The 22,703-nt window shown below is 38.8% G+C and overlaps 1 protein-coding gene across 1 annotated transcript in view; it reads right to left on the bottom strand.

Annotated features, from left to right (window-relative positions):
• Positions 1-21,274, bottom strand: part of DCN (decorin) — a 68,391-nt gene extending 47,117 nt beyond the window's left edge. The window contains exons 1-2 of the mRNA XM_082254466.1: positions 21,001-21,274; positions 14,456-14,688 (exon numbers count right to left, since the gene is read on the bottom strand). Of these exons, the coding sequence (XP_082110592.1) occupies positions 14,456-14,651 (196 nt within the window). The 5' untranslated portion in view covers positions 14,652-14,688; positions 21,001-21,274. The remainder of the gene's footprint in view (positions 1-14,455; positions 14,689-21,000) is intronic.
• Between the last annotated feature and the right edge of the window lie 1,429 nt (positions 21,275-22,703).

Below are 22,703 nucleotides of genomic sequence, written 5' to 3'. Positions count from 1 at the left end.
TAGCATAAAACAAATTGGCCGAAAATGTTAAAAAATTTTGATTTTTACATTTTTTGGGGGGAATTTCATATAAAAAAATGTGAAAAATATTGCTATTTTTGCAAAATTTACGCTCTTTTTTTGTTTATAGCGCATGATCAAAAAATCGCACAGGTGATCAAATACCACCAAAAGAAAGCTCTGTTTGTGTGAAAAAAAGGACGCCAAATTCGTTTAGGTACAGCGTCGCACGACCGCGCAATTGTCCGTTAAAGTCACGCAGTGCCGAATCGCAAAATACCCCCTGGTCGTTTAGCAGCCAAATCCTCCGGGGCTTAAGTGGTTAAGTTATTACACTATCTGTATTTTTTTTCTTCTTCACACCTATGTCATTCCTTTTATGGAGCACCATAGAGGATTGAACACTACTTTTGAACGATCATTAACCCTAGAGTGGGTACCTGCTGTTTTTGCCAATATAAGAATATTTGGCATATACATCTGGTGAGTGGACATCCATAAGGAAGTGGTGACATAGGTGAACGTGGTGTGGTGGACAGTCGTTGAAAGATTTAAATTCATTTTTCATGGACATTTCTTTTGTTTAATATAAATATAGACTTTTATTTGTTTTGTGGACTTTAAATCCATTTATTCACTTGTTTCACAGGTGATATTGTGAGCGCTACTATCTACTTCAGTATTTCTTCACTATGTTTGCTTTTCACTTAGTAGATATATTATTTAATGTTTAGGTGGTAGCTGATTACATGCACTCTTTTTTTACATGGTGCAGTGGTAGGATCTTTGTAGTAGTGTGCCCTGAATACTGATCCTGGCATGTTTTCAACTTTTATCTACTTTGTTGAGAAAAAAAGATATTGTTTACAGAGCTCAACAGCTTGAGCATGTACACAGTAAATGGGTCAGAGCAGAGACTCAACTCCATCACTTCTCTTGATTTACTAAAAAAGTAGTAGCTGTTCACTAAGCACATATGAAGCATCAATATGAACTTTAAAAAAAACTACCTAAAATAAAATTGACCTAATAAAAATTCCCTATAAAGTTTTTGATAAAATTAGAAAAAGTAACAGGAGTCGTCCCGGAAGATTGGAAATTGGCAAATGTCGTGCCCATTCACAAGAAAGGTAGTAGGGAGGAATCGAGCAACTATAGACCAGTGAGTCTGACATCAATAGTAGGCAAATTAATGGAAACCCTATTAAAGGATAGGATTGTGGAACATCTTAAATGCCATGGATTGCAAGATGAAAAACAACATGGGTTTACTTCAGGGAGATCATGTCAAACAAATCTTAGAGATTTTTTTGACTTGGTGACTAAAATAATAGACGGTGGAGGTGCAGTAGACATTGCATATCTAGATTTTAGTACGGCTTTTGACACTGTCCCACATAGAAGACTTATCAATAAACTGCAGTCATTGAGCATGGACTCCCATATTGTTGAGTGGATTAGGCAGTGGCTGAGTGACAGACAACAAAGGGTTGTAGTCAATGGAGAACATTCAGAACAAGGTCATGTTACCAGTGGGGTACCTCAGGGATCTGTACTGAGACCAATTTTGTTTAATATCTTCATAAGTTATATTGCAAAAGGCCTCGATGGTAAGGTTTGTCTTTTTGCTGATGACACAAAGATATGTAACAGGGTTTATGTTCCTGGAGGGAAACGCCAAATGGAAAAGGATTTAGGAAAACTAGAAGAATGGTCAGAACTCTGGCAACTGAAATTTAATGTGGATAAGTGCAAGATAATGCACCTGGGGCGTAAAAACCCAAGGGCAGAATATAGAATATTTGACACAGTCCTGACCTCAGTATCTGAGGAAAGGGATTTAGGAGTAATTATTTCAGAAGACTTAAAGGTGGGAAGACAATGTAATAGAGCAGCACGAAATGCCAGCAGAATGCTTGGATGTATAGGGAGAGGTATAAGCAGTAGAAAGAGAGAAGTGCTTATGTCGGTGTACAGAACACTGGTGAGACCTCACTTGGAGTATTGTGCGCAGTACTGGAGGCCATATCTCCAGAAGGATATAGATACTCTAGAGAGAGTTCAGAGAAGAGCTACTAAACTAGTACATGGATTGCAGGAAAAAACTTACCAGGAAAGGTTAAAGGACCTTAACATGTATAGCTTGGAAGAAAGAAGAGACAGAGGGGATATGATAGAAACTTTTAAATACATAAAGGGAATCAACTCGGTAAAGGAGGAGAGCATATTTAAAAGAAGAAAAACTACCACAAGAGGACACCATTTTAAATTAGAGGGGCAAAGGTTTAAAAGTAATATGAGGAAGTATTACTTTACTGAGAGAGTAGTGGATGCATGGAATAACCTTCCTGCAGAAGTGATAGCTGCATATACAGTGAAGGAGTTTAAGCATGCATGGGATAGGCATAAGGCTATCCTTCATACAAGATAGGGCCAGGGATTTTTCATAGGATTCAGATATATTGGGCAGACTAGATGGGCCAAATGGTTCTTATCTGCCGACACATTCTATGTTTCTATGTTTCTATACAGTATATCCTCAATCACAATGACAGAAAAGTGTGGGGAATCCCCCCAATGGACATGCAGACATTAATAAAAATCTTATACAAATTCAAACCTTTTCAACTCTGTTAAAAAGGATTTTTTTTCCTATGTTTACATTAGAGAGATAAAAAAAAAAGCTTTGCTGCAGTTAATTTGTAGACTCTTAAAAAACAGTTACCAATGATGCCTGCTAATTATCCCTGACGGACCTGCTTCAAGTGATATCGAACTTAATTTAAAAAACAAAATCACTGACAGGTAGGGTTTTAATGACAGAATAGACCCCAATAGTCTCAGAGTACCTTTAAGGCCCCTTTCACACTTGTGCGACTTGTCCTGTGATTTGGGACTGCAAAGTCGCATGACAAGTCGTACTCCATGATTTCCAATGAATACCATTCATATCTGCACGACTTCAAGTCGCAATGACTTCAAAGTAGTCCCTGCATTACTTTGGGACAGTTTTAATGCGTTTTGAGGACATAGGAATTGCTTCAAGTCCAGTCATAATTGAGGCAAAATTGCGTCGAAATTGCGGTAACATCGTGGTAAAAGTGCGCAACTTTTAGGTTGCATAAGTGTGAAAGGGGCCTAAGGAACACTGTGTGCTGTGATGAAGTGACTCCTATGCACATGTGTGGAAGTGATGTCATTGTGGTCTGGCTATTTAAGCAGTCAAACAGTGTTAATCCAGAAGGAAGACTAGGAGAAGATGGAAGCGCTCGGGCACTGACTATACAGCCCCGGAGGGCTTTCTTTTATAGGTAGGTCTGTCATAATGTGTTAAAATGTGGTACATAATAGCACATTAAGGTATTTTCTTAATGGGGCCCATTTAGAATTTTTGCTGAGTTTATTTCCACTTTAACCACTTTACGACCAGTCACTGTGCCTCTACTGCGGCACATTGGCTCGTTCCCGTCCAACGACGTAGACCTACATCGCTGGACTCCTCCCCTTGTGGGTGGCGCTTGCGTGCCGCCGGAGGCTCGTTACCGCTGTATTCAGTCACAGCGGGAGTCGGGCCAGGGGAGGAGCAGCGGCGATCGCCGCTGCTCTTCCCCGATCTTCGGGGAGTCGAGTGTGGAGATCCGCCCGCTTGTGTAAACAAAGCGGGCGGATCTCCTAAGTGACAGACAGTGACAGATTGCAGGGTTCAGCATAGCTGAACATGCGATCTGTCCCTGTGTCACTCAGTCACCTCCCCCCACCCACGTTAGTAAGCACCAGGCATACATTAACCCCTCCCTCTCCAATAAAATTAACCCCTTCCCTGCCAGTGTCATTTTTACAGTAACAGTGCATATTTATAGCACTGATTACTGTAGTAATGTCACTGGTACCCCCAAAAGTGTCAAAAATGTCAGTCAAGGGTCCGATCTGTCCGCCGCAATGTCGCAGTCCTGCAAAAAAATCGCAGATCGCCGCCATTACTCGTTAAAAAAAAAACACCAAAAATGACAGAAATCTTTCCCTTAGTTAGTAAACGCAATAACTTTTGTGCAAACCAATCAAAATACGCTTCTTGTGATTTTTTTTACCAAACATAGGTAGTGGAAAACAAATTGGCCAATAATTAAAAAAAATGTTGATTTTTACATTTTTTGGGGGGGAATTTCATATAAAAAATGTGAAAATATTATTTTTTCAAAATTTATGCTCTTTTTTTGTTTATAGCACAAAAAGTAAAAATTGCACAGGTGATCAAATACCACCAAAAAAAGCTCTGTTTGTGGGGAAAAAGAGGACGTAAACAAATGTCTTTACCACAATGGAAGTACTCTTTTGTATACAAGTACCACTGGTTGAAAAACTGTTAGTTATACAAAGCTAACAGTTCAGTATAAAACACACAACATATTCACTGTATTACTGCCTGAAGTTTGGAGGTTTTCTTAAAATATACCTAGTATTCTCTATTTTAATTCTCCTTCTCGGAATGCTTTATAAAATAGAAAACTCAATTCTCTTTCTAAACTCTCTTTCCTTTCTCCTTTCCAGTAAATTGTTCACCTCAGCACATTGGACATGAAATGAATAGAGTGGGAGTTGACCGTTTTATGACTCTTATACCAAAAGTGTTTCCAAATTAAGCTTAAAGATGGAATGTGAATCCAAGAGCTCTGGAGAACAGATTTCTCATTTTCACCCTAAATGCCAAAAGAACATCAGACAGTTTAAATTAAAAACTCTCAGTGGGACAATTCTATGAAAAACTGATATGTAGCATTGATGAAGTCATGGAAATTGAAACATGTAACAACAAAAGTAAAGTGTCTTAACCCATGATATACTATTTTGATTCAGGTGTAAAAAATGTTATTTGCATTTCTGTGTAATCCAATAAGGCATTTCAATTTAAGTTTAGACTTGTCACTAAAACCATGTGGAAAAGAGCAAGTGACAGGTGAAGTGTTATAAAATGCATTCTAGCTAACTGGGATTAGCATTGGCAGTCACTTACTGGTGAATATTAATTAGTTTAATGTTATACAGCGTAGCTATTTAAAACATTACCATTACCATCACAATAGTTTATATTTGACTTTGGTATTTGACACTACTAAAATTCTGGATTTTTCACATTCACCCATTTTTTAAAGTTTGTACCCCTGCATTTTTTGATCACATGTAAATGCCTCGTGTGACCCTTTTTTTCTCCTTAAGATTTTTACCTTATTTGTGAAGCTGAAGGTTCTGCTTCTGCTGTACCTCGTCGTGGCGAGGTACGTCATTTCTGCCCACTTGTTGGCTCCTGGAATATAAGTGTCATCAATGCCAGAAGTCAATGGGCATCCTCTGCTTCAATGGGTGCGCCATGCTTTGTATGTACTGCACGTGAACGAGATCAGGAAGTGCATGCTGGGTAGTCAGCAGCACCATATCCCAAAAGGAGCAACGTGTGGGCTTCTTATGCCAAAACTGAAGATGGGAGCATGCTCGATGAGGAGAGAAGAGTGGCTTTTTAAAATAGAACATGAATTAGTAAACCTAATATTATTATTAATTCCATAATGTAGTTCACCATTGCGGGTGTTTTTATTAAAATAGAAGACATGCTGGAACTCAGCTTTAAGCTCTTGATTCAGAACAGCCTTGGAGTGTGAACCAAATGAAAAATAAATGTTACGGACTTGATGCAAAAGATAATACCACATGGCAACCTACTGCAGATACTCAGACTACCTCTTTGAAAAAAGTGCTGCCAAGTGCTACCAACTGCTACCAAGAACAGTGTGATTACAATTGCCAGAGGTGTCATGGGACAGTGTCCTATCAGGGTTTCTACATTAGCTACTAAACCCTTAACATAGGGTGGCAAAGTTAGCAGAGGTGGCACATTTTCATGTAGAATTTCTTTGAACACAAATAACTTGTTCTACTCAACCCTCAATAGCAGCATAGGGCTGGTGATGGTGCAGGGCATGAGTACTACCATTGCTTATCACATTTCCAAAAGAAATTACCAGTAACACACTACTGACCACCAAAGCCATTCGGCCTTGCTGTGTTTCTAACCCTACCCTTCTCTATCCAAGGGTAAAAAGTTTTAGCTATACATACACTTTAACTATTTATATGTAACATAGGAGCTGCCATATTGCAAGAGGCTGTTGGTTGCTTTCATATGCCATTAGAGACTTCAAAAAATGGCATACATTGCAAGATACTGCTGATTGTTTCAGTACACAAAGAGAGAGCATAGCAAAATATGCTGTGTCAGATTGGGGGTTAAATTACTAAGGCAAATACACTGCTCACTTTGCAAAGAATACCCAATTGCGTGCAAGGAAAATGAAACAAATTGCATATTAGCTTGCACTTGATTGGAAGATGGAATTCAGTAAATCTTCACTTTATTCATTAAAGCGTAACTCCACTTTTGTTGAGAAAAAAAACATTTTTTTTTGTTGTTGATGTATCCTGGTGAGTGGACACACTGGATGCCTCTTCTGCCATTGTGCTATGAACTGGGCATCCACTGTGCCCCCAAGTGCCTTTAAGGAGGTTTGGGCTACCTCCAGGCCCACCTGCCCCTTATCTATCCATTAGAGTGCGTGTGATTCCACTGTGGAGACTCTCATAAATTAACAGGAGTTAGGACTGCAGGTAATACAGGCTGCTGTGAAGTGGCCCTGCAGCTTGTACATGCATTTGCAAATGTGTGCTATCTAAACCCCTGTTTTTAACGCATACTGCTGGACAGGTTAATTTGGTTGGTAAGCAAACTGGTTGGTGAATTGAGCTGGGAATTTTTTCTGTTTTTGTCTTGCTGAGAAAAAACATTCCCTTCTCGACGATCCTTGTACATTGCAAGGATTTTAACAAACTTTGTTGCAGATTCCTACCTTTTGTTATTCTGAAGATATCCCTGTAAGTTTGTGTATATCCATGTGGGAGAGTGAGTCTAATGGGAGTGGTTTCTAAATTATTAATCAGCTGTGCACCTGCAGAGCTCTAATGAGGAAAGCTGCTGGACCTGCATATCTTTTGACGTGATTTCCTATTGGAAGTAGCTCACAAAAACTGACATTTTTTTTTGTTGCAGGGGATGCCTGAAATCTGACTTGTATCTTAGGCAGACTTCTGGGAAAATCAGCGAGCCAGTGACACAAGAAGGAAATGATGTTTCTGGGGTGTGTTCAGTATACATTCTGTGTACAGAGCAGCTCCAGGTAGCCATATTGCATTGCTTTTTCAGAAAATTACAACAGTTGCAGACTGAAAAGGAAAGGTCATTTTTAATAACATTCAATTACAATATGACCTGTGTTGCAATTGTATACGCTATATTATTTTTCTTTATTTGTTATTTTTTTCCCCCACCAAAGTGGAGTTATCCTTTAAGCTTTGGAGACAGACAGTGCAACTGGAAAGTAAACTTTCTATTGGTCTTTAGTAAATCAACCCCTCTGTGTTCCTATGCACTTCCTTCTCAGCCAATGGACCTGTATTGTTGCTTCCCCAGAGAGCATATGGGAACATATCTCTTCTATAAGAATATGTACTGATATGCTCTAAACTGGAACCAAGATACAGTGTTTTTGATCCACAAAATAAAATCTGATCCAAAACATTTTTAACCCAGCTGATACTTACTTCATAGGGTAAATGTACTAAAGCCAAGTAGACTATTTACTCTGCAAGGAAATGTTCCTTTAGCTTAGTTATTGTGATGAGAATCAATTTTGCAAAATATATTCAATCATATGCAAGGAAAATACAGTGGTTCCTCTTGCACAAGATTGGATGGTAGAAGTCAGCAGACCTTCACCCCATTCCCTTGCACAGAAAACAACCCATTCACCATTAGTGAATCAGCCCATGTGTCAGCTAACCCACAGATGCTTCTCTGCTTTAGTACACGTGATATATTCTGGTGTTCTATAAATTATTAAACAAATTAAATACATGTCCTCTAATACCTGAGAGCTATCAAACATTTATAAAATAGATTATTGTACCTTGATGCTGTTTTGCATACAGTCTTAAGAAACAATTTATGGATCCTTTTTTTTACCATAATGAATTCTATGCATTAAGGTTAAAAAAAATGTCTGCATGCAGCCCCCCTCTCAGCCCCCTCTCATACTTATCCAATCTCAATCCAGCAATATGCATGAGAGCTGAGGCTCTTTGCTGTCTCCCTCCTCATTGGCTCAGAGACAGCTGTGGAGTCCATTGGCTCCTACTGCTGTCAATCACAACTAGTGATGAGGGAGTGGGGGGCCAGGTTCTACTGTCTGTGTCAATAGATGCAGACAGCAAGGTTTGGAAGTGAGCTCTCACAAGTGTCCCAAAAGAAAGCAGCTTTCAACTGGAAGGAGCCAGGAGCACCAGCGGGTGACCCAAGTGGAGGAGGTTTAGGACTGCTCTGTGCAAAACTATTGCACAGAGCAGGTAAGTATGACATGTTTACTATTTTAAAGGAAGAAAAATATGTTTAGAAATACTTTAAACACAAGCAGTAATACTTTTTATGTCTTTATCAATTATATTGTTATTTATCAGTTGAGAGAACTTCCTTTAGCAGTAACACGTCCTACAGCCTATCAGGCATAGGTGTGCACAGCCTATTGCATTAGGGTGGGATCCCCAAAGCTCAAAACCTCTCACTTTTGAAACAAAGAAAGGGACTGAGGTCAGAGATTCACCAGCCACCTTCTCTGCAGCCTTACCTGAACTGGACAGTGAATGAATGGGAGCTGCTCTGTGCTGAGCGTCTTCCTGTTTATTAACAATCTGTTGACTATGCTTTAGTTCTGAATGAACACAATGAGTGATCGGCACCAAACACTCATTGTGTTTATTTAGAAAAAGAAGGGGCTGGTAAATGACATATTTACTGGCCCCCTTTCCCGTTCTCCATCCTAAAATTATCTGCCACAGCATTTGACGGGAGAGGAGGAAAGCCAGCAGCGCTGCAGAAAGACATGGTGGGGGGGGGGGGGGAGGCAGCAAGGGCAATCACAGGGTTATTAGGGTGTACCAAGGTACACCTGTCACACCCTGTGCGCAGACCTATACTATCAGGTTTGTATTATGGTAAGTGGGAATACTAGGCTCTTTTTAATTCATGCAACAGTATTGCAATTGCATTTTGGGTCTTCAGAGATGATTTACTAAAGAAAGTTGTGAATATTCACTCAAAGATGTGAATACTCACCTAAATTATCCAATTATGTGAAAAGCATCTACACATGATTGGGTATTCAAAGTGAAGAGGAATTTGCTTTTTGCATGGCTGATTGAAGTGAATAGTCACACAGTATTTTGAGCAAAGATTTTCAACTTCTTTAGTAAAACAGCCTTATTATCTAGTTGTATCACTCAACTTCTCTACTGCTTCTCATTTTGGACAGCTACCCTGATATTCTATAAACAGTCTTCATTCGGTTATTTTTTCACTGTCCCCTCTATGATAACAAGATGCTGTATTTCCTTCATCTGTAAACAAGTTGTCTTTCTGTGGATTAATGAGCAATGGCATCCAAGCCTTTAAAAATGTGTTTGTATACGTTTCCAGCTTTATATGTTTCTGATAAGATAGGGGGACGCAGCAAGTGGAAGGAGCCAGGAGCACCGAAGAGGAGAAGGATAGGGACTGCTCTGTGCAAACTGCTTTCTATAGGGGCACTTGTGAGAGCTTTATATGCTTCTGATAAGATTCTTTGTCATTTCATTTGATCAGGGCAGTTAAAGTGGTTGTTACCCCCCTCCCCCCAAAAAAAATGATGCTCCTGTCCCTTCATTATGCAAGCTGTAGCATAGTGCTTCTGTTTTTTAAATTACTCCTTTGTATCTCCCACATTACCTGGTTGATCCTGCCTGGTCCTGACTTCCCTCCTGAGAGCAGGCCACGTTTATCATGGCTGCTGTGCTATCAGATCATGGTCAGGATACGTGTCTCCGTCACTGCAGCTCTCCTCTGTGCGTCTCTCCATCTCCCCCCTCCTCCCCCTCCCTCTTCCTGTCAGCTTGTAGTCAGGAGTGAGAAAACAATCTCCTCCATTCTCAGTCCTGCTTGCTCCACCCCGCCCCTCTCCTCTCCTCCTCCCTCGCCTCTCCACTACTCTCCTCTCCTCTCGTATGGACTTCGTGGAGTACAATGCTTACCTGAAGCTGCCCCCCCCCCCCCCCCAACTCGTAGTAAAAGCTGCATTTATTTAAACACTGTAAAATCTAGGGAGAGAGCAGCTTGCAGGTAAGTCTTGTATCTTTTCACACACTAAACATTTTAAACATTAAAATAAAATATATTGCATGGCCACGGGGTCAAAGATCACAGATTCCTCTTCTGACGCACCTTGCATACGTCGGGAGACATCTGGGCCCCTACTTCTCGGATCCCTCGGCTGCAGACAGTGATCGGAGAGGGGACATGTGACCAGGATTTCAACAACAATATAGAGGTGTTTACCATGTAACAAAAATAAAAGCAAAAACACTGCACTGCTTGAATAAAAATATATTTTATGCTAAAGCAATTTGGGACACTTGAGGTAACAGCCACTTTAGGTACTGTTTAGGATACTTTTCTGTTTGCACTAATAGTTACATTTTTAAGATAGGCTTTTGGGGCCTACCCCTTTTTTCTAAGGTTTAAGAAATACTGATATACAAAGGTATAACAAAAAAAAAATATTATGAAGACAAATCTGAAGACAATCTAGATGAAAATGATTAAGGACTAAGGATGAAAGAAGTCCAAAAGTTACAGATCTAATTTGAGATTAGAGTCTGTCAGTCAAAAAACGTTGTGAGTATTTATATACTGTAGGTCATGTAACTTACAAACCACACCTCTATTCCATCCATTGATCATTCATCATGGAAAACCTGAGTTCAGTTACCTAAATGGTATACTTTTTTCCATCACAGAGTTTGGCAGATTACACCATTTGTTCAATAAAGGAATGGCAATGTGAAATGTTGTTTGAATTTGTTATATAAGATCATCTTTATTTATTATGAGTATGACATATTTAAAAATGAGACTACATTTATCCAAAGCAAGAAACAAGATGGAACAGTTAACATTCGATCTAGTGTTGTATTTTATAGTTTTCCTTTTCTGCTTCTTTCCTTTTTTTCCAAAAATTATTTTTACCAGAAAATCGTTATGGAAAAATTGAACAATATTACCAAAACAAAACTTTCAAAAGTTCCAATTTGAACATCAGCTCCTTTCCAAAGTAAAACATTTCATGGGAAATCAAAGCATGTCTGTTGCAGAAGCATAACAAGAAGCTGGACCTTTTCCTGAAGATACCATGAGTAACCAATCATGAATGCAGGTTGGCGTTATACCTGATTCTTCCAACATTTGCTTTTTTATGCATTTCAATCATCTGGTCAGTTTTAATTCTTTCCAAATATAAATTCAAATGGTAACAGACTTTTCTAAACAACTTCCATGAGCACTGCAGACCTTTTGCAGATAAAGTGGTAGTAAACCACCAAAAAAAAAAATTAGCAAAAAAATGTCACCTGCACAATAATCACTTATTAGCGAGGGGCGTGGCCTGGAGTGGCATGCTGTAGGACATAGGTGAGCAGAGCTCTGCTGGCACAATCTCCTTTTTACACTAATCCTGCCGCCCTGAGATCCTGAATTGGGCTAGCTACACTCCTTAGTTTGCCCTGTACCAGCCGAGCCATGTCTCCGCCGAAAGAAACAGCCGATACACTTGCCAAACTTGACAAATACCGCCGGAATGAGAAGGACCCCTCTCCCCAAGATGGCAGGGGGCAGAGACGAACACGGCGGGAGCTGAGAGGCAATCTCTCACTGCCAGGCATCCTTAACCTCCAAGATCGAGGAAATCAAGGTGGATAGCTCCTTGATCCACCAGGATCTCCAGGAATTGAGGGCGTGTGTCATGGAAACCGAGCGCAGGTTTGGTGGAGTGGAGGACTCCCTGCCCCCCCTTCAGAACGCCTCAGATCATCTCCAGCTTTAGGTGAGCCAATTGCTGCTCAAACAGGACGATATGGAAAACCAGCTGAAGCACTGTAATATCAGGCTGATTGGACTGCCGGAGGGGGCTGAGGGGTCTGACCTCTCTGACTTTCTTGAACAGCTATTGATCAACACTTATGGCCGCACTGCTTTCTCCCCTATGTTCGCGGTTGAGCGGGCCCATCGTCTTTCAGGCAGACCCCCACCTCAGGGAGCGCCTCCACGTACATTTATTGCAAAGCTACTTAATTACAGAGACAGAGATGCCATCCTTAGATTGACCAGGGAGAAGGGCAATATCCCCTTTGGTAATGGCAAGATTGCTGTATTCCCGGACCTTTCAGCTGAAGTGCAGCAGAGGCGTAAAACCTTTACTGAGGCAAAACGCAGGCTCCGCATTAAGCACATCAAATATGCAATGCTACTCCCGGCCCGCCTTTGGGTTGAAGGTGAAAATAGGGTGCACTTCTTTGAGGACCCAGAAGCCGCCATCTCCTGGCTGGAGCGCTTGGAGGCACGAGCATAATGCCCTGCGCCTCATCTACTCCTCTCACCTGATGCCACATCAATCCCGTTTGCCCCCCCCCCCTTTTTTTATCTTAATAATCAATTATCAGCACATTATGAAAGACTTACCTTAGAATGAAGCTCTCTAGCAGCATGCTTCCATCTTCACCCTGTCTTCCTTCAGGGTTCGCGGACTTCGGCTGTTTGACTGGCCAAGCTGCGATGATGTCTCTCCTGCGCATGTCTACAGGAGTCACAGCCGCTATAGAGCTCTCTAAATGAATGGCAAGCTGTTGATTGAGAACGCAACGTGCACGCGACTGGCTGCTGCTATAGTAAATATCTCCTAAACCGTGCACGTATAGGAGACATTTATTGTACCTACTGGTAGGCCTTATTTTAGGTTTACCTTTGGTACAAATAAACAGGGTAGGCTTTACTACCACTTTAATGCCACATGCTCCTTGTAGTTGTAGTTGTATACATTATAGAGCAGTTGTATTGCTCACTCCAGTACCAGAGGTCAGATACTACTGCAATTTTCATTCCACCTTTCACATTTACTTAAGGCAAGCAGGCCTTTCGAGATTTGGTTGTCCACAGGACTTAATACACAATGCTATAAATGCTGGCCAAGTGCTACAAAAGACAGAGCAAGCATACAGCAAAGAGAATCTGTAGTCCTCAGGTGAGTCAGGCAGGAGAGTACCAGTAGTAAAATCCAGAGACAGATGTAGATTAGGTCTGGCAGAGATCAGGGCAGGTGGCAGAAAATATGCATATTATAGAAACAGGCAGAGGTCAGGGCAGGTTGCAGACAATAAGCATAATCTATGCAAAGGTAGGTGTCAGGGCAGACAACAGACAAAAGGCGTAATCTAGAAAAAGGCAGAGGTCAGAGCAGGCAGCAGACAGTAAGCATAATTTAAAAACAGGCAAAGGTCAAGACAGGTGGCAGACAGTACACATAATTCAGAAACAAGCCGATGTCAAGGTAGGTCTCAGATAATAAGTGCAACTCAGGGACAGGCATCAGACACAAAGAAACAGACTGCTACCCCCTTTCACATTTAAATAGAATGCCACAGCTCTGCTGGTAGAGGAGACTAGGTAGATGAAGCTGACCCTCTGCCTAACAATGAAGAACTCAGTCCAAGGCATGAGCTGTGCCCAATCATTAGAAACCGTTGCCCAGCAATCAATGGGCCTTGGGCCTTGAGTGAGAGAGTGAAAAGGAGCACATTTGTTTAGGTTGACACCTAAAGAGACTCTGTGACTCCGACTACAGGTACAAAATGAAGGAACCCAGAGTTTCCTAAACATACCTAAGGCAGTTAGTATTAAAAGCGGTAGTAAACCGCATGTGGTTAGAAAAAAATAAAAAAAATTCCCTGCAAACACACTTTGAGAAACTTACCTTAGAATGAAGCCCTCCAGCGCCACGCTGTCACCACTGAGAGGGCTGACATCTTCCCTAATCTTCCTTATGGGTTCACCGCCTCTGGCTACATGAGTGGTCGGGGGAGCGACGTGTGTGGGAGCCGCCATTTATGGCAGGGGCTCTGAAGGTCTGGTACTGTAAGCCAGACCTTCATAGCGCATGCGTCAGTGATGTCACTGGCTTCATGCACTCTGAATATCTCCTAAACTGTGCAAGTTTAGGAGATATTCACAGTACCTTATTATAGGCTTATCTGTAGGTACAAGTGGTGTAACAGAATTTATTAAGAATTAACCATTAATTCCTATACAGACCCCCCCACTCTCAACCCTGCCTCTTGCATCTTCATTGATTAATTTCCCTTTGCACCTACTTCAACAAATAGTTATATCCTATGGATAGAAGGGGGGGGGAGTACCGGCGGGTGGTCCAATAATGCAGTACCGGATTCAGCCATTCCCTATTAATATCCCTCAAGGTGTGGTGAAAGAACTTACCAATATCAGAGCATTGGACAACACGAAGGTGGCATTGACAGCGGAATGGGCACACAGGTCCAACTGGTTCTACATCTTCTTTGACATCTATACCAGATCCATCATCTTCAAGCATAAAATCAAATATGCCTCTTTGGTGGAAGGGCTTGGAGTAGCAGAATGTGACAAACAAAGTGAGAATGATAGCTGCCCTCATACTGTCAGATCATTTAGCACTGTCACTGTAATGTAACCTGTAAGAAAAATGTATTAGTAATTGAAAGGACAGGGCAAATGTGTGTTTAAGGTGCATTTTAATCTTGCATAGTGCTGGCATGATACAATTGCAAAATAAACTGTCATTCAGTTCACTAGCCTGACCAGTCAAGGACCTTTGCTTTGAGAGCACTGAGGCTACCACTGCTGACCTTCTTCTCAAAATTCTACTTGCCTGGTAGTCCCAGGTTTCACTACTTTGAGACACTAACCTGAAAAAAGCACACAAATCAAGAAAGTCAACATTGACTTAATATTTCTACTTTTTATTCTTGCTCAACATCAGAGACTTGGAAAAAATTGAAGCAATCAGACCATCATGACAGCCTAGAAAGTAGTGGAAGAAACTTACTCACTACAGGTCTCCTTTAGCTAAAATGGCAATTACATTTGCTTTCTGAAGTAACATGCTATTGTTTATTTTTACCAACTATCCAACTTTCTGCTGTCATTTTATACTTGGAAAAAAAGACTTATGATTGGCTGTTATGGGTAACACATACACTGGCTTTTCAGACAAAGAAACTTAAAGATTAACTTTGAGAAAAAATGTTTTTCATACATTTTTTTTTGTAAAAACAAATTGCCTCCATGGATGGGTGCCCGTGTGTGGATAGGTGCTGTGTTAGGTAAAACTATTAGTTTTATTCATCACAAACACTACTGTAAGCACCAAACTTCTCGGCACTGAGACTTACAGTTCTGGCTCTCATACACTGAAAGACAAAAGGTTATTAGCTCTGCACCTTCCCCTCATCCATTCACAAAAGTCTTGTACTCGTTCACAGAATACAAGGCATTATGTGATGGGACAAGGGGAGATTGTGATATTCATTCACCCCTCCTCTCCTCCTGCCCATTGACAGAACATTCTTCACTGTACTAGAGTCAGAACTGTCAGTTTCGGCTCCAGAAATGTAGTGCTTACAGTAATGTCTGGGATGAACGAAACTTTTAATTATATCTAATGTAAGACCATTCACACATGGGAAAACTATCCTTGGGAGTAATTTACTTTTACGTAGCATATGTCATAAATAAATTTTTCTTCTTGGAATTAAACTTTAATGTCCAATTGAGCTATCAGTTTAAATCAGCTAAATTAATTTTTAGGTGCATCAAAACAATGGTGTTTTATAATATACAGTTAATTTTCTTCTTTCTTCTACTGGTAATATTGTTAGACTATGACTAAATCAAATGTCTGTGGTCTGCTGTAATTATTAGACATTTCTCATTTTCTATTTGGATCTATGGGTTTCTGTACGGTACTCCTCTTTGTACTGTTTTATTAAATAACGTAGCATAACATATTTGTAGTTAATGAAAAATTACATGGCCTTTAACCATCCTTTGTTTTTGTGCAGCTTCCAAGTGCCAGCGGCAGGCATAGAGGGATGGAGCCTGATCTCAGTGCAGCCTAAGGTATCTAATGGTTCAGTATGTGATACAAAAATTATAATATATGGGCCATTAAGATGTCTTTTACTTTATTTACTCATCACAATTATCAGAAACTGTAGTATACATTGAGTTATCAGCATGCCCTTCAGGTATCCATGGCAAAGATGGGATGCATTTTAACCATAGCAATATCTACTGATACATTCCAATGTTAACAATCAATCAACCAACCAACCAACTTATTTATGGGTAAAAGTCCACTGAGTGGGATGGGCTGCCCCATTTCATAGCTTTGTTTCCCAAGATAACTTTGGTGATGTGGGTGTATCTAAAAGTGGTGCATAGGGGCATATGTCTGGCAAGCATCTTGAAATCTAAGCCCACCTATTTTCAAATGTAGTTTAGCTCATTGATAACTTTCACAACAATCATATTGTTCTATAATATTTTTTACAACCTGCAATAATAGCTTTGTAACTTAAATAACATTAACTTCCCCGGTGATTTGAAAAATAAAATTACAGCCTTTAATATTACATAGTAAGTCAGTCAGGTTGAAAAAAAGACCACGTCCATCTGGCTCAACCAATAAAAAACAAAAAACAGTAAAGAAAACCCAACCATACAATCCCATACACACAATCCTATACCTGCAGTTGATCCAGAGGAAGGTGAAAAAACCCCAGCAAAGCATGATCCGATTTCCTACAGCAGGGGAAAATAATTCCTTCCTGATCCCCCGAGAAGCAATCGGATATTCCCTGGATCAATTTTACCTATAAATATTAGTACCCAATTATATTATGTACACCTAGGAAAGAATCCAGGCCTTTCTTAACGCAATCTAGTGAGCTGGCCTAGTGAGCTGGCCAGAATCACCTCTGGAGGGAGTCTATTCCACATTTTCAGCTCTTACAGTGAAGAAACCTTTGTATATATGGAGATGAAATCTGTTTTTCTCCAGACATAAAGAGTGCCCCCTTGTCCTCTGTGTTGACCTTAAAGTAAATATCTCAACACCAAGTTCATTATATGGACCCCTTATGTATTTGTACATGTTGATCATATCCCCCCCTTGATCTCTCAAGAGAGAATAAATTCAGTTCCTCTAATTTTTCCTCATAGCTGAGCTCCTCCCGGCCTCTTATAAGTTTGGTTGCCCTTCTCTGCACTTTCTCCAGTTCCCAGATATCCTTTTTGAGAACTGGTGCCCAAAACTGAACTGCATATTCCCGATGTGGCCTTACTAATGATTTGTACAGGGGCAAAATGATATCTCTCTCTCTCTGGAGTACATGCCTCTGGTAATACAAAAAAGGACTTTGCTTGCTTTGGAAACCGCAGCTTGGCATTGCATGCTATTATTAAGCTTAGGATCTACCAGAACACCCAGATCCTTCTCCGCTATGGATTCCCCCAGTTCTACTCTGCCTAGTATGTATGATGCATGCATATTCTTACCCCCCAAATGCATAACTTTACATTATCAACATTAAACCACATTTGCCACATAGTTGCCCAATGAAACAGTGCATTGAGGTCAGCTTGTAAGTTGGAGACATCCTGTAAGGACATTATTCCATTGCAAAGCTTGGTGTCATCTACAAAGACTGAAATGGTACTTTTAATCCCAGACCCTATATCATTTATAAAGATATTAAAAAGTAAGGGTCCCAACACTGAACCTTGGGGTACACCACTGATAACCTTAGACCATTCAGAGTAAGAATCATTAGGCACTACTCTCTGAATTCTATCTTTTAGCCAATTTTCTATCCATTTACAAACTAATCTTTCCAAGCCTGTAGACTTTACCTTAACTTTGACTAGACTTTAACAATGAATCATGGATTGCAATTAACATGACCAAGATATAATTCTGATTCTGATGTAATCTAATATGAATAGCATAAGATAAGACATAAATTATATTTTTAAGCATTGAGCTTTAAACAGTATGTCAGTATGACAGGATGTAAAGTAAGACTGACAGCCTTCATCCATGAGTAACTTTTTAATGGGTATGTCACATCATTCTCTCTTTTTTTCTGCACTAGTATTAGGTATGTGACCTATGTAGATAAGTGTTTCAAATTTCAAAGATGCAGTTTTATGAAGAGCTGTTAACCTTGGAAATAGGAGCAAGTCATGTCATGAATGGTAATGTATCAATGTCTGTCTAATTTTGTAATCAATTACCATGAATGATGAATCCATATTACTGTATATTATATTACCGTATTTTCTGGCGTATAAGACTACTTTTGAACCTCAAAAAAATCCCCCAAAAATGGGAGGTCGTCTTATACGCCGAGTATAATATCTCCAAGGTAACCTAAGTATAAGTATTACTGGTAGATCATGTAATAGGGGGGTCGTCTTATACGCCCAGTCGTCTTATACGCCGGAAAATAGGGTATATTTTATTATATTATATTATATTATATTATATTATATTATATTATATTATAGTATATTATATTATATTATATTTTGTTTTCATTTGAGAATAGCAGAAGTAAACCTCATTGTGCAGAAGAACATATTCGACTTAAAAAAAAAAAAAAAAACTATGACAGATAAAATCCTTTCATGTATTAAAATCTTAATTCTAATATGCTAATCTAAATTAGTGTTCAGATATATAAGATATAGATAAAATCAAATAATTCCTTCCTTTTTTCTTTTATACAGAACAAAAATTTGAAGTGCTAAGTTATTTCTATATTAATATTATATTATTCTTTATTTTATCATACACCATTATTTTATACGTGATATACAGAACTATATATAGGAATATAGCCAGAAAATGCCATTTCCATTTCATTCCAATGATTAGTGCAATGAAAATTCCAGGATGATCATATGGAATCTACTGAAGGCAGATAGCATGTATGAGTACTAGTTTCTAGTCTTAGATAAACAGGAAGTACTTTGACCACTTCCTTTCCTCTCAGCAATCAATGATCAAAATATATTCATTTGCCTATGGCAAGCTGGAAACAGATACAATATTTAGTTTCAAGAGGTCTTGTTACCTAGCAAAGCCAATAAACTATTAATCAGGCAAAATAACAAAAACAAAAAATAAAAACCTGTAGGTTCATTCAGCAAAACATAGTAATTAGTTTCAAAATGACTCAAAACTGCCAATGTAGGTAGCAGTGTTGCACATTTTCCCCCAGAGCATTATCAGAAATTCATTTTTTTTATTTTGATGTACCTTATAATAAACATATGTGATGTCTTAAAAAAAATGTAACTTAGAAATATGGGATCCTGAGGCCTAAAGTCTGCCGTTCATTTAAAAGCTATGACACACATATGTTTTAAAATAGTATGATTGGGTTATGGAAAGTTTTAGTTTAAAAGCACTGGATAGACTGAAAAGATCTAGCTTGCCAAATCCCTGGAAAATAACTTTTCAATTCCAACTTTCCAACAATACCATTTTTCAGATAAAAAGTTGAAGCCTGATTATGTTCATGCTTGCTTAAATTTATAATGTAAACTAAGGGCTGAATTGAAAGCATTGCCAAAAAAGTTCTTGAATTGTTTAGTATAAATTTATGGGACATGGGAGGAATGTATACCTAAATCACAAATAGGCACTTATTTTGTAAAACACAGCGCAAGGTCCAGTGATGAACAGCACCCAATGGGATTACTCCTTTTAGCAGTTTATTGCAGTCTGATTAATAAAAGCTGACCTGTGATTGGTTGCTCTCGGATGCTGAACAGCACATTAAATAAAGATAGCTGTCCTACTTTTGCAATGATAACTTACAGATTGCTATTAAAATCATGTAAATTGTTCCAGTATCTGATATAAATAGAGTTACTTATAAGCAAAATACAAACTAACATATTGTAGTTTGTGATTTATGTGCATATATACACATAATAATAATAGTAAAATGGCTGAATGGTTCTAAAACATGGCTTAAGGGGGCAGGATGATTCCTGTTATACACTTACTTGATGTTTCAGTAGCACATCCTATGTGCATGCATAGTTCCAGTGCAAGGAAACTGAGTAGTCCACAATGTGGTAATGCTACTATTTCATTTTACAGGAATTAGTAATACAAGAATATATAATTTGTTTGGCTTTCTGAACACTCATGACTATTTTAAGATATATATATTTAAGTAATTAACACAGACTGTAACTCAAACAAGTTTCAATCTGAAAAATAAATATTTTAAACTCCAAGTCAGTATTTCTGTTTAAATGCTGTTTAAATGCACATAAAAGCATAAAATAGTAAGAATGTTCCAGAGTATGCTTTTCATGTTGATCATTATGTTACAAGATTTCAGCATGTCAAATAACAACATTCCAACAAACCACAGCCAGCAAAATTATCCTTCTCATGAGTTAAATGCATTGTTTTTACACAATTAAGTTACGTACAACTGACAATTACATTTGAGGATGAGGACACTGCTATAGTTTACAATACTGAAAGTCCAGTGTGTAATATGCTGTATTAAGTGGTCTGGAAGATATTAACAAAGATATATAGTTCTTCTGTGTCATCAATGGAAAATGTTTAACTACTCTAAATCATAGCATTGCCTCTGATATTCTTTCCACGTGTCTGTAAGACTGCAGAATGCTTAACATTCATTGTGGCATTCATGCAAACAAATATATAGCACTTAATCTATACTTCAGATTTTAGAACTTTGCAAATTAATCAAATGAACAACAATAATTATTGGAAATATTTGCATTCCTCCATATATCATAACTTCGAAAATTATTAAAACTGAGAAAACAACAGCTGAGAGTTTACAATGATTCTTATCTTTTTTTTAGTTAAAGCTCAATAAGTTTTGTCATTAATGTCCAACATTCAGACTGAATATAAATCATACCTTGTAATCCTGGGATTTGCAAGAAGAACTTTCAAAGTAGAGATGTAATTTAAATATTCAGTCCAGACAAAAGGATCTTACAGGTGTGCAGAGGAGGAGGGGGTAGACCCAGTGCTGAGCGACTGTCACTTGGTGAAAACCCTCCTGCTCCTATTCCCAAGCACTGTTAGAGAATACAGTTTCCTTCAATGAACACAATCCAGGCTGACACCCACATTAGATCATATGGTAATGTCTCCAACGTCTTTAGCCAGGATTATATCAGCCTTTTCTTTCACTTTTCTTACTTATCTGTATTGTACTTTTAAGTGCTATTTGTTTGCCTCCTGTAACCATGTAGTTTTGGGAAAGAGGATTTTTTTTCCCTTAACAAACAGATAGTATACCAAATTTTCAGAAAAAGGGGTGGCTGGCACAGCACATTTCAGCCAAGCTTTCTATATGTAGCTAAATAACAGAGTTGTTGACCTAGGTCACAACAGTCAGTAACCTAAAATAAAAAGTTTTAGGCAGTACTTTAAATAAACTTCATTGCTGCGGAGTGTATTTTATTGTCCGTTTCTGTTTTATTCCACCACCTCCAGGGAATTATACAAGTATTGCAAGTGTACAGATATTTCATCAGTGTAAACACACATTTTATGAGACTCCAACATTGCTAGCTCGAATAATTCAGCAAATAATACATGATCCAAAATTGGAAGCATATGACATGCTTCCCAGAGTTAAAAATAAATGGAACAAATAAAAGGCTGTCTCTTTTTTATAATTTAGGTGAGCTTTTGGGCCCAGTATGTCTTTTCCCAGGACAAACATGAAGCTTTTCTCTTGGTCCATGTATTCAAAGAAAGTAAAATTGAATGACATCATGTTTGCATATGTAAAGTGTAATTAAAAAAATTGTGAACTTGTAGAGTAATTAAAGTGTGTGTCTGCATCTGTGTATAGGTGTCTAACCACAGGAACAACTATTGCTTTATATTCACTTTAATTTGAATCTTGAACGCAAGCTAAACATGTACCTATAGGGAACAAATATGCATAAAGTTCAGAGACTTGACATGTACCACCATGCCTGCCCCAAGGCTAAGACCAGGTGCAACTGCAATCATGTCTGTATTTATAGAAGGATATAGGCTTACCATTCAAAGCAATGTCATTCAATTAATAATTTTCCTTCTAATACAAAATGTAATAACTATTCATATAGTATAAAATACTACTCATTTTTACTGCAACTTGCTTCCTGTTTGAAATGGTTAGAGGTAATATTCAAGATATATTGCTGATAGTGTACTTATTACAGAAAGCCAGTGTACCCATGTTCACTTCTATTACCCAATTCCCTAAGGTTTGGTAAAATGTAATTTACAGCTACAGTATAATTAAATATTAAAAAAAAACTATGCTTTTTTTGTGTTATCAAGACACAAAAATAAAGAATTGGGGGGTTGAAAAATACTCACCTTTCTGGAAAAAATACTTCTCCAGGTTCCCTTTAGTGATGCTTTTGTATGTGAAGACCTAGATTCTTGGTCATGCGATCTCTGCTGAAGGGGAGAATCAGAGTTCAGCCTGGGTGATCGTTCCCTTTAGCACAGATTATGTAGCACAACTGTAAGCCTGGGGTAACATTTGCTCAGGGAAAGGTGAGTATTTCAGCCCTTCCTTTACTTAATTGAATAATCCTAGTAAGACTGTTA

Source organism: Pelophylax lessonae (genome assembly GCF_965119305.1).
Source record: "Pelophylax lessonae genome assembly, chromosome: 4".
Taxonomy (NCBI): Eukaryota; Metazoa; Chordata; class Amphibia; order Anura; family Ranidae; genus Pelophylax; species Pelophylax lessonae.
This window is presented reverse-complemented; position numbering and strand designations above follow the sequence as displayed.